This window comes from Elgaria multicarinata, chromosome 11 (assembly GCF_023053635.1).
Source record: "Elgaria multicarinata webbii isolate HBS135686 ecotype San Diego chromosome 11, rElgMul1.1.pri, whole genome shotgun sequence".
Lineage (NCBI taxonomy): Eukaryota > Metazoa > Chordata > Lepidosauria > Squamata > Anguidae > Elgaria > Elgaria multicarinata.
Window position 1 is genome coordinate 26967550 of NC_086181.1, and position 13322 is coordinate 26980871.

Here is a 13322-nt window from a genome sequence, read left to right on the forward strand (position 1 = left end):
TAGAGTTAGACATCACCTGATGAACTTTCCTTTGTTCTTTTCAATTTCGTTTGTGTTTTCTACCCATCTGGCAATAACAAAGCAATAAGAAATAAGTATTTCCCCCCCCCCCCCTGTAATTATTATGATGAGCAGAGCAGGATTGGGTCTTATTGCTAAAGGGTAAAATTAAAAAGAAAAATTAAGGTGATCTATAAAATATCTACCCTAGTCCAAAATACGATTTTTACTTCTCTCTAAGAAGGTGTATTGTGAATCTACCATTTAGAAAGCTTTCTTGCATTTTTATAAGTTTTCAAAAGGAAGTCTATTATGCAGTAAATATTCTACAAAGTAAATATCCTACAAAGTTAAGGACTCAATCTCATTGAGCTCAACAGGATGTTGAGGTCATGTTGTTCTCTTCACCAGTTTCCCTAAATGCTTGTTTATGTTGCATTGTAATGTGCTTTTACTCTGTTCCTAAACAGGTTTATTTCTATTGCCATTGTCATGATACGAGATGAAAACTGAATTTTTGAGAAAAACAAATACCGCACAAGCTATTAATTTCTTTATTAGAGCATAAATTATTTTGCATGTTTTAGACTTTGGGTATCCTCTTGTTCAGTCTATCCTCAACAGACCCCTTTTCTTATCAAACCAAGAATATGCCAGTCATTTAATTCCTGGTGTAAATACAAAATTTTCAATGAATGTGACTATATTGTACTACAATAATTCCAAAACAGCAGAAACAAATACTTAAAGCTCCTTTATTCCACACACTCACTAAACTGAAATTACACCAACCCGCTCACTATGCCTCCTCGTTGACTCCAGTCTCTACTTGCTCTTCCTCTCAGCACCTCTTCATGCCTCTGACTACAACTCCCAGCATGCAATACTACTTTGGATGTTTTAGAATTTTGATATACTTTTGTTCAGTCTATCCTGAACAGTCATTTTTCTTATGAAACCAAGAATATGCCAGTTATTTAATTTCTAGTGTTCATACCACATCTTCTGTAAAACTGACCTCTCCATAGCCCATTCTTGTAAGTTAACACAATCTCTGCATGGAGGAGGAGTGAGAGGGAAGGTCACTACTTTTGCCATCCCCTGCCCAGGCCTCACATCCTCTCTACCAGTGAGTTACGGGGCTGCCCCACCTAACAAGGAACACTGACTATGGAGCTATTTACTATTAATAAATCTCTTACATGGGATTTAGACAAGGGAAGCAACAGATATATTAGAATTATGCCTTTCCCCAGTCTCTTTGTCTACCCTAATGAGAACTACAGAAATTATATGGAAATTATTGGGATTTTTGCTCTTGCCATAATCTGGGTGGTTTCCAATCTACTACCCATATATACCTCTTTGCTGTACTGGAATTTCACTTTAGATGTTACAGGTATGTGAAATGAAGAGTGGGGGAGTAGAAAGGCAGGGAGAGACAATAAAAACAGAAGCAAACCAGGAGATGGAAAGGGGGGTGGTTGTATTCCCTGTAGTTTAAATGGCTGATTTCATAATAAACTCCTACTAGCCTGCTAAAGGACTGGATCTTAAGTTCTCCCAGTCAATGCAAGACTACTGGAGCTAACAAGGAAGAAACAGACTTATGATGACACAAATGATATTATTGAGACAGTTCAAAATGATCCAGGTCCCACCTCAAAAGATCCAGGGCACGTGTCAAGGTGTGTCATACCAGAAAAGCATATGCGAGGGAGATCAACTCCTGGGCAAATTCCACATCTGATTCCGTCCACCATAGGGTCTCTTTAAAATGTTAATCCCGTCTTCCTTTTAAGGCAATTTTGCAGTTGAACTGGTCAACCTTGCAAAGACTGATCTTTACTTAAAGAAAAAAAGTGACCAATCAAGCAAACCATGGAAGGCCCACCTGTTTTCACTTGGCTTCCCATAAGTAAAAAGTTACCTCAAACAGCCTTCCCCAACCTCTGCCCACCAGATACAGTTATAATGTATCGATCCAGCAAGTTAGCACTGCATTCAATTCATGCGGCTTATTTAAGATGTATGAATAATATTTTAAAATATGGGGAATTTAAGTTTTTTATTAACAGCACAACCCTATACATGCTTCCTTGGAAATACGTCCTATTGTTTCTATTGGCCCTTACTCCCGGATAAGTGTGTATGTAAGAGAAGACATGTATATGATTACCCTATCATTTAGGGCGGAAGAAACATTGGCCCACTAGAGGATAGTGTAGGTTTTAATTATTGAACTCTTTTTTGAGAAATGTCATTTTGAAGAAGGGAAATGTCATTTTGACTTCTTCTTTTTAAAAAAAAAGAAAAAGAAAAAAGAAATCAGAAGATGGCTCTTTGTTCAAACCAGGAAGCTAATTTATTTGTTCGGAGTATTTGACAAATAGTGCTGTACCATATAAAGAATGCACCAGGGTATTTATAAAGGGCTCTGTGCTTTCCTTCAAGAAATAAACAGCAGCCCAAGGTCAGAGGGTCTTTTCTGACCGACCGAGAAAGAACCAGGTAGGAATTGCAAGGGACAGGAAGGGGCATTTGGATATGAGGGATGCACGGGCAGAGTTCTGAATGGGGGAAACCAGATGTTACATAGAAGATCGAAGGCTGCTGCTGTTTTTATACTGTAGCTTTTATGCTTCTGATGGTTTTTAAATTTTGTATACTTTTAATGTTTACTGTTTTTAGCTTTTGTGAACCACCCAGGGCCTTGCTAGACGAGGCCTTAGCGCGCTTTGAGAGCCGGTTTCCCTGCTGTGCGTCCAGATGACGCACAGGGGAATCCGGCCCCAGGCCGCACTGAGGCCTCCTCTAACGCGCCATAAGCGAAGTCACTTATGGCGCGCCTTTTTCGCAGCCCCGGCCTGAGGTCGGGGCTGCGGAACGTCTAGGAAGGTCTGTGGCTTTTTGTAGCTACTCGCTTACTCACGAGTAGCTGCAAAAAGCCACAGACAATGACACAGCGCTCATACAAGCGCTGTGCCCATCACGCCAGGGGGGGTTGATCCCACTTAAAAAAAAAACTTACCTTCTCCGGCGGCTTCGAGACCCACGTGGCCCCTTTAAAAAAAAAGCCGACGCTGCAGGGCTTCCGTCGTCCCTGCGCGTCAGCCATCTAGCCATCACCTTATCCCAGCAGGTCTAGCAATTATGATTGGATCTCCCTACATAATATTTCTCTTTTAAAAGCAGCCACAGCATGGAGAAATAGCAATACTAAGATGAAAATGCCCCTCCGCCAAGGGAGGGGAGGATGGTCTAATGCAAGAGTCGGCAAATTGTGACCCTCCAGAGGTTATTGGACTCCAACTCCAATCAGCCCTAGCCGGCATAATCAATTGTGAAGAATGATGGGAGTTGCAGTCAAGAGAGAAAGGATATTCATCCTTTGGATATCTGCCCCTATTGGGGCCCAATGGATCCCCAATGCCCACATGCCCTTGGTTTTTTCAGAGTTTGGGGACTTCTTCCAATTTGGTTGGTTTTTTCCTCATCAATTGAATGTTGTGTGAATTGCAGCCACAATTTTCTCAAATTCCAGCTGTAATTAACTGGATTTGCATATTTTCCCACCATAATTTATGTAGATTGTGATAAGGATCCATACAAATTATGCGAATTATGATCAAAATTTGTGCGAATTATGCAAATTGTGGTCACGATTTGTACAACATTCTATTGACGTGGAAAAAATCCTGGAAAATCCATGATCAACCAGACTTGATTCAGTTCAAATCAAGTCAGCTCATGAAGAAGCAAGCCAATGTCCAAAGAGGCAAATGCGGAAAGACTGGCAAACTCCACCCTTTGAATGGATTCCTCTGACAAACATGATCTTCAGTACTTTGACAGGAAGAGGGGGGGGATTCCCGGTACCATTTTTGCAAAAATTTTTTAAAAAAAATAAAAAAAAGTGCTCTAATGGCAATCAAGCAAGGATGGAAAATTAGTGGCAGACAAGATGGATTCTGCCGCCAAGACCTCTAAATGCCAGGCAGAGCAAGCGGAAGGACAAAAGACGAAGGCCGGGAGGAGGGGAGACAATCCACGATGAGCCTGATCATTTGTCAGGTGCATCAACCCTGCACTGTAGGATATCTGTAAAACAACGCACAGTGTGTAGCTTGTCACCCATTGTGGGTTGGTGTGTCAGTGTCATGCCAGTATGGGCTCCTTTGGGTGTTTGGTCAAGCCAGTGCATTCTGCAGGGTGAAGCCCTGTATCATTAAATAAACAAATAAAGACTGTATTTCCAATCCCACTACAGAGTGCAGGTAACCAGTCCTTGAACTATTCATCAAGTGCCATAGATGATGATGGTGGAGATGATTTATTTTCTACTCATGTGTACTTGTTTAGAATACATGAATACTACCAGGAACTTTGACAATACCAATATTCAGAATGGGGGAGATGGGAGGTCTCGGCATGTTGGGGAGAGCCAGGATTTGGGATTCTGCTGGAAACTGGGGAATTCAGGGATTGGGACTTCCTAATTGCCCCGGTCTTTAGAGTCCACCAATCCTACCCTTTCATCTTAGATATGAAGTGTTGTAGCACAGATACCAAAAGACATTGAGATAGAAGTAAAGCAGCCATGTTCTGTATCTGACAGGAGCAGAGCCACTCGGACCAGGGTACAGAAGAAGTGGCAACCATGCCCATTGTGTTTTCCTTGCTCACTGTATGGCTACTACAACTGACTTTGATCCAAGGTGAGTGGAGGCAGTGGGGAGCTGCCCAGGGAGATGCAAACAAGCAGAGTCGCTCATTGTGCAGAGGATTCTGCTTAAGCAGAAATGCTGAAATTAAATTCAGCAACCACAATAATGAATTGGAAAGTTGGTGAAGAGAAGCATGTGGTGGACAGGAGCATTCCGAGGGTTGGATCCAGGTTTAGGCATACGAAGAGAAGACCAACTGAAATCAATGGGACATGGCTAACTTGATTTCCATACATTTCAAAGGTTCTAAGGCTGGATTAAATCCCGAGGGAAGTGGAATCCATTAAAGTCAGATACAGTTAGGAGAGGATTCCTGGTGAGCGACTTCTGGAACAGATTAGTCAGAATATAGTGAGGGAGAAAATAAAAATACAGAAAGAGATTTCTCAGTTGCCTATATTCTCTGCACATATGTGATAGAGATTGTATGTTAATAAGATAAAACACCTATTTATTGTTTAAGACTTCAATATTTAATTATAACTTTCCCTGCCTATTCCATGTGCTAAAGTAAAAAAATAAATTTAAAAAGCCTGACCCTCTCTTTGGGGTATGGCATGCACTTCCATGGGCGGCAGTCTTACTGAACAAAGTGAGTTTTACTTGTGATTAAGTATTCCTATGATTGGGCCTCAAAATAAAACAATGAATGTTCCTTAATTTGCCAGTATGAAAAACCCCATGACCTAGAAGTATTATTAGTCTTGACCAAAAAATTACATACATCTATTGGCAAGCTAGTTCAAGTTGAGAACTTCTCTTCCCTGACATGCTCCATCTCTTGTAACATTTTAATTTTGTTCAAATTGCAAATCATAATGAAACATCCTCTTATGTCTTCTTAGCTTGTGGCGAGCCGAAAATCTCTCCAAAAATAATTGGGGGCCAACCAGCTTCTCCTGGGTCGTGGCCATGGCAAGTCCTCGTTTTTTGTCCCAAGTATTTATGTGGGGGCTCCCTCATAGCTGAACAGTGGGTGTTGACAGCAGCGCACTGCTTTAAAAAGTAAGTAGCATATGTCAATGTGAGGTTTTACAGGAGGATTCATACATGCTGTCCAAGGCCAGATCTATACCATAGTGCACCATATTGCACTACAGCATATTGCACTATGAAAGTGTATGAAAGCGGTCTATAAAAGTCCAGAGCCACACTATTGCTTTATAGAGGTTTTGAAGTGCACTGGCAACGGTTGGGGCCCATTGACACAGACCATCTACCACCACGTTCATAGTGCTAATATCCTGCTTGGTGTGACTCCAGCCTTTTATATACCGCTTTCATACTGCTTTCATAGTGCAATATCCTGCTTGGTGTAGATGAGGCCACAGTCTGAAAATGGTATATGGAATGTGTCCTAGGCCCAAACAGTTGTCAATGCCATTATAACCCAATATAAAGGAGTAGTGGAGATCCTGCTCATGAGTATTAGTGTCTCATTGACATCACCCTCACACCTTGTCACAAGAATCCCTTTTGTGCCAGAACCATAGGCATCAAAGCCTGTTGGAATCATGGATAGTTCCCTGGGTGGCTGTAGAAGAGACAAAGTATTTGCATATGTGCTTCTTCCATTGATATAGAACTACAGAAACATGCCCAGTCAGTAAAGTGACCAGTACAGAGCCTTGATGAGAAGTATGTCCAGATCCTGAACAGTTCCCATCCAACAGCTTTAGAAACCACCTGGGTACCTCTCATGATCACTTTTCCTTTGTATGCCCATCACAAATTATATCCCACTGTATAATGTTTGCAATGTAAACTTAGCATGGGCCATAGCTAGACCTAAGGATTATCCCAGGCAAATGGAGTCACTGCCTGCTCCTGGGATCCCCTGTGTGTCATTCAGATGCAAAGGGATGATCCCGGGATGATCGCGGGATATAGGCCTGGGCTGAATCTATACGTCGTACTGAGAGTGCTTGCATGCGCCCCCAGTGAACCCCCAAAGCGATCGTGTAGCTTGCCTATTCGAAGAGACGAGGAAGAGGCGGAGGAGGAGGCAGCTGGGGAATCTGGCCGCCACCGCCCACCTACTTCCTCGCCGGCCGGGTCGGAGAGCTCGGCGGAAGAAGGCTGGGCAGAGAGCGGAAGAAGCTCTCCGACCCAGCTGGCTCTTTCGCCGGCAGCTGGAGGCCAGCGGGGAGGAGGGCGGCGGCGGCAAGGACGCAGCCGGATTCCCCAGCCACCTCCTCCTCCTCCTCTTCCTCGTCTCTTCGAACAGGCAAGCTACACAATCGCCTTGGGGGTGCACTGGGGGCGCATGCGTCCTCAGTATCCTCAGTACGATGTGTTGTTTCAGCCCTGGTCTAGCCATGGCCATAGTTTAACTTGAGAAGCCAGGAGCTTCCCTGAGCTTTTTCTGAGCTTAACCTCAGAGCCACTGAGTCTTTACAGACACATGTAAATGCCTCTAAGGTCACTGCCCAGCTATCTTGCCAGCCAGTGAATTGACCAATGTTGAACCTTGGTGAGAAATATTGCCCGTTCCTTAATTGTTCCCATCTATCAGGCAAGTCATCAGGTATAGAAACTACATCTGCACCCCTCGTGCCTATGTGCTTCTACCATTGATATGGAACAATAGAAACATGGAACTATGGAAACGTTTCTTTTGTATACGTTAATTATATCCCCATTTATAGTATTTGCCATATAGAGCCAGGTAGATTTACCTTCAGAAGCAAGGAAATTCCCTGCATTTTTCAAACTATTGTTCTGTTTGCTAAGCCTTACCCAAAGCCAAGACACGGAGGCACCGAAGCAGGATCTTCACTACAGGTTTGTAACAGTTTTGAAGTGCACAGACAATGGTTGTTGCCCATGAGACATTCCATATACCACTTTCAAAGTGTTATATTCTGCTTGGTGAGTTCTGGCCTGAGTCTTCGTTGCTCTTTGTCCTGAAACCTAGAAATCTCTTGATTTCAGATACTTAATTTTTGCTTTGGCATCTCTTCCATTCATGGATTCAGCTCAGCCCCACGTTTAACTGTGTCTCCAAGGAGGTTCATCGCAGTCCCTTCTCACCGTGATCCCCATTACTCCACTCTGGCACCTATCCAATTTTCCAGGGCCTCAGTCTTTCCATTGTTTTCTTGAACCACTTTGTTTGCCTAGATGGGCCCATTGTCCTTGTACACCCATAGCAGCAGTTTTACCCCATTACCAAAGCTCCCACTGAGTGAAACACCAAGTCCCCGATGTGGAAGTAACAAGGCTAAACCTGTGGGGCCATTCAGGGAGCCTCCCTCCTCCATATGAGTGCAGTGGTAGCATTCAGTGGCAGTGCAACAAGAAAAGAATGCACTGTGGTGCTGTCCTACCTCTCCGCACCTTCCCAATCTTGAGAAAAGCACGACCACTTCAACCACCTTTTAAACACTTTTGGGTTCCTAGAAACTCACTTCCTTGCCTCCTTTTCCCCAGTATCCTTGACCCCCTCTTTGTCTATCATTTACTTCAATGTATGGCCTTAGCTAGACCAACCTGTTATCCTGCGACAGAGGAGGGAAGATCTCACATTGTGTTGAATGTGAGATACCTTCTCTGTTTACACGAAATGCATGATGACCTCAGAAGGAGAGGCGTCGTGCCCACCATTTTTTGGGAGGGGATTAAAGGATCAGCAGTGCACGAACACTTGTGTGCAAAAGTTAAGTATTTTTTAAAATTTAAAATACTTTCCCTGTTCCCCCACCCTACCCCCGATGGACACAGCGCTCCTGAGGAGTGCTGCACCCCATGTGCAGCTCCCGGTTCCACACAAGGAATCACCCGGAGCGGAGTCAACCTGCAGCACTTGGCCGGGACCGTGAAAAAACCAGGGCCAAAAGGGAGGGCGATTTCCTGGGACAAGAGAGGGATCCCTGATCTCGGAATCCCCTGTGCATCATGTGGACACACAGGGGCGATCGCAGGGATCATCCCGGGATAAAGCCCCATCTAACTATGGCCTATGTCAGGTCTTATAGGAACCCCTCATTTTAAGGCTCCCCATTTTGAAGTTCTCTTTTGTACCAAATTTTGGTTGTTCCTATGTGGTTTGGTGAACAAATACAACCCTAGAAATGAAATGGAATGCAACACAATTTCAGACACCAGTGGTGAATATTCCTACCCAGCCCTCCACATTATTAGGATATTGGATTGTTCTGCCAAACGGATGAATTTCCACTCATTGAGCTCCCATGTTTAATGTAGTTTCACTATCAGCCAAGGCAGGGTGTAAATAGGGGGGAGGGGGGCTGAGGTCTTGCACATTTCACAGAAACAATAAATAGCCCCAGCTTTGCAAGCTCTTGCTGCATTTGGCTCTTGTGTTCACAGGTGTAATAATACTTCTGATTATAAAGTCCTGCTGGGCGCCTATCAGCTCTCAAAGCCCTCAGATAGTGTGATACGTTCTGATGTGGAGCAGATTGAAATCCATCCTGACTACGACTACTATCCTTTAATCTCTGCGGATATTGCTTTGGTTAAACTGAAGGCTCCTGTGGAATTCACTGACTACATCCACCCCATCAGCCTGCTACACTCTTTGGAAGAAGTCCCTATGGATGCAGACTGCTGGGTCACTGGATGGGGAAACATTAAAGTTGGAGGTGGGTAATCCTCTTTCGGGTGCTCACTCAGACTATGCTGACGTTCAGATCATCAATTATGGTGTTTTACAATAGGAGGGGGGACAGCTGCCTTCCCCAAGGTCCTTACGGGCCTTAGCTAGACCTACTTCTTATTGCGTGACAGAGGGGTGAAGATCTCGCATGGTTTTCATCACGAGATTCCCCCTCTTACACACAATGCGAGACGATCTCAGAGGAAAAGGCGTTGCACCCACCATTTTGTTTTTGTTTTTTTAATGAGAAGATGCACACAAGTGCTCGTGCAGAAAGGGTAAGTTTTTCTTTAAAAAACCACCTTATTTCGCCCGCTCACCCCACCCACCCACCCCATGGGTGCAGTCCCTGTGCACGGGACCCGGCTCCTCGCGAGGAACCGGGACAAACTATGATGCCCGCCCACACATTCCATGGCCTCAGGCTCAGCCCGGGACCGTGGACAAACCAGGCTCAAAGGGTAGGGCAAGATCCCCAGGCAAGGGGATCTTCCCATCATAACCCATCCAAACAGGCCAGGAAGAGCACATGCCAGGGTTACAAGAGGGAAGCTGCCCAAAATAGCTGCCCTGTCATGAGTGGTCTCCGAAATCTTCAGAGAAAAGGGGGCTTTCGGGGAGGTCTGTGAAGGAAGAGATGGAGTGGCAATGGAAGGTGTTCAGGGATGGAGTTCCAGATGCAATATGGGGAACAAGGAAGAAAGGTCAGAGATGCCTGGGGGAGAAAGAAACCTTCAGATGGAGAAGCATGGAGCAATATATTTATAGTGATACTGAAGCACACTGACAACTGTTGGGGCCCATTGACACATGCCATATACCGCTTTCATACCACTTTCATAGAGCTATATCCTGGTTGGTGTAGATGTGTTGTGGGCCCCAACACTTGTCAGTGCACTTCAGTCCCACTATAAAGCAGTAGTGTAGATCCTGCACGGCACTTCAATACCGCTATAAAGCAGTAGTGTGGCTCCTGCTTTTTATATGCCACTTTCATACGTCTTTCATACTGGAATACCCTGCTTGGTGTAGATGAGCCCTGTATGTCCTTCCATAGTGCACCCATTGCTCCAATGATGTATTTTTCCTCCCTCTGCATTTCAAGTCAACATTCCAGTTTTCTCTCCTACAGTGAATTTGCCAGATCCCCAAACCCTCCAGGAACTGAAGGTACCACTCATAAACCGGTCAGCCTGCAACGATCTCTATAACAGTGCCCCCGTTGATAGCAATCCCATGGATCCTGTCACGCCTGGAATGTTGTGCGCTGGTTATCCAGAAGGAGGGAAGGATTCCTGCTCGGTATGATGTTCCATAACATGTCCTTCATACAGGCATTCCCTGTGGTGAAACACCAGAGAGTAATGCTAGTGCAATCCTAGAGTGGCCAGATGCACACACAAAAATGTTCAGAAATACACAGTTGAGGAATTCTAAGAATTCAGGCCTCCTTCCTTTTCTGAGAAGAGAGCAGCTGCCATTTAAAATGGAATATGGATTAATTAAACTGAAATGAATTTCTTTCTGCATTTGGTGTAGTTGGATGATGGTACATCTCCATTTTTCAAGTTCTCAAAAGTTTATTATTGATAATGATGATGATGATGATGATGATGATGATGATGATGGTGATGATCTAAGGTTGTCACCAAATAAAATTAAATCTTGGTCAATTGATCACATCGTCTGCATGCAAGGCTTGCATCCTCTTCTTCCCTTGGACACAGAAGTGAATGCCTCTTCGAAAGTCAAACTTGTTGACCACATTTTGTATAAAAAATCGTTATTGTTTTTTGAAAAACAATCATTAACAACTTTTCCAGCAATTCTTTGATTGGATGGATGGATGGATGGATGGATGGATAGATACCCCATTTTTCTATCTAAAAATGGCATTCAATGTGGCTTAAAGAAACAATTAAACTTGATTAAAACTATAGAAGAGTACATTAAAATACAATAAAACATAAAAATTACAGAATAAAAACAGCACACAACCCAACAGACCCACACCTAAGGCCTTCCTAAATAAAGTGGCCATTGCCTGCCAGTGGAAGGACAGCGAAGAGGGAGGGAACCTAGCTTCCCTTGGGAGGGAGTTCCACAGCCTGGGAGCAGCCACCAAAAGGCCCTCTCTCATGTCACCCTCGAAGGCTTATACGGAATACATCACAGATGTGGGTGACAGGGGGGCTGAGATAATGTTGCCTTGCCTATGATCACCTTCCCAGTATGTGTCTGAAGGGAGGTAGAACATTTATTCCAGACCCCTCACGTGCTCTGTATACTGAATCTAAGCTCAGAGTGTTTAAAATCTGTTGTCACACATGTGCTATCTCCCATCGTCTCTCTCTGCAGGGGGACTCCGGTGGACCCTTGGTTTGCAAACGTGAAGGAGGTTGGACTCAAGTTGGGGTTGTGAGCTGGGGAGATGGGTGTGCTGAGCCCAAACACCCTGGTGTCTACACTTCAGTACCTGCCTATTTCAAGTGGATTCAAGCAACGACTGGTGCCCTGCAAACAGCTCCATGATGACGAAAACCTCCACGACGACTGCTAATGGGGTGGGAAGAATGGTGGATGGCACAACACCTCCACTGTGACCCTCCTCTTGCTCTCCTTTGCACTATCCCTCCTGTGACATTCCTCTTGATGCCTCTTGTGCCATGTCTTCCTGTGACTCTCTTCTTTCAGCCTGCTAACTAACTGCATGGAATATCATCATGCAGGTTCCCGGTGCGACTCTGTTTAAGTATGTCCAAAATGACCACTTGCAACAGGGTACAGATTCAGGGACCCATACCACCAACAGCCATCTGTCTGATTAATTTGGGTGCATCTGGATTGATCATTTAAATCTTTATAAAACAATTTGGTCATGGATAAAGTGCTATGGGTTATTCCAAAAAAAACACACTGGGCATTAATACTTGGAGAAAAAGCTGAGAATGTTTCATCCACCCCTGGACTCTGGTCAGGAGCCAGGACAATTAGGATAGATCTACATTATGCTAAAGGTAATATTTTAGTCAATAATAATAATAATAATAATAATAATAATAATAATAATAATAACGATAATCATCCTTGCGATTTTGAAAACAATCACAACATCCCATTTTGAATGGCAGGAAGGGGTTACAATGCTTTGGGGGTGTCCTCCATCAGCCTCCACTTGCTGAAAACAATGCCATTGGAGTGGGGCTCCATTACCACCACAGAGGTGGAAAGTTACTACAGGCTAAGCAGATCAGTTACTACTTCTGCTCAGTAGATCAGAAGGAAAGCTATGTAAACGGTCATTCTTGGGTGGGCCAGAACCAGTGATGGAGGATCCAGATCCAAAGCTCCTCTGTTCCAAGAGCAGCTAATTTTGGCCCCACATGTGCAAATTTGAAGCTGCCCACAAAATTCCTTCCTATTATGACCCATGGGAGGAACATTTTTTAAAAAACCTGCTCCACCCAGAAAAAGAAAAAGAACAGACTCACCCAAAGACCATTTGCTTTCGCTGTTGTAAACCAGCATGGCTGTGAATGAGGTGGTAGATTCATATCATCATTCTCCCTGATTGCTCTGCCACTTTTATACTTCTAAAATATGAGATTCAAGGAGATTTCTTCATCCAATACACATAATTTCACATCATTAATAAAATTTTATGCAATCATTGTTTTACTTCTTTAAATCTTTGCATGATAATTTCTTCTTTGTCCTCTCTTTCTTTATTTCTATATTATTATGTAAGATCAGTTTTAGAAACTTAAAATGTAGAATGATTAAAGGCTCATCAAAATGGCCAAATGGACCAGCTTCCAAGTTGTTGTTTTTCATTGCCTTTGAGTAAATAACTTCTTTGAGAACTTTTGCACACCATCAATTTGAAGCATAATTGAAATGTATAGCTAGATTTTCGCAATATCTCAATGAAACATAAGGAAGGAGATTATGCATTCTTGTATCTTGTACTTGTA

The 13322-nt window shown here is 43.7% G+C and overlaps 1 protein-coding gene across 1 annotated transcript in view; it reads left to right on the forward strand.

Moving 5' to 3' along the window:
* Positions 1-11880, forward strand: part of LOC134405625 (brain-specific serine protease 4-like) — a 32692-nt gene extending 20812 nt beyond the window's left edge. Inside the window, exons 5-7 of the mRNA XM_063136867.1 lie at positions 9060-9334; positions 10481-10650; positions 11707-11880. Coding sequence (XP_062992937.1) covers positions 9060-9334; positions 10481-10650; positions 11707-11880 — 619 coding nt within the window. The remainder of the gene's footprint in view (positions 1-9059; positions 9335-10480; positions 10651-11706) is intronic.
* Positions 11881-13322: the final 1442 nt, after the last annotated feature.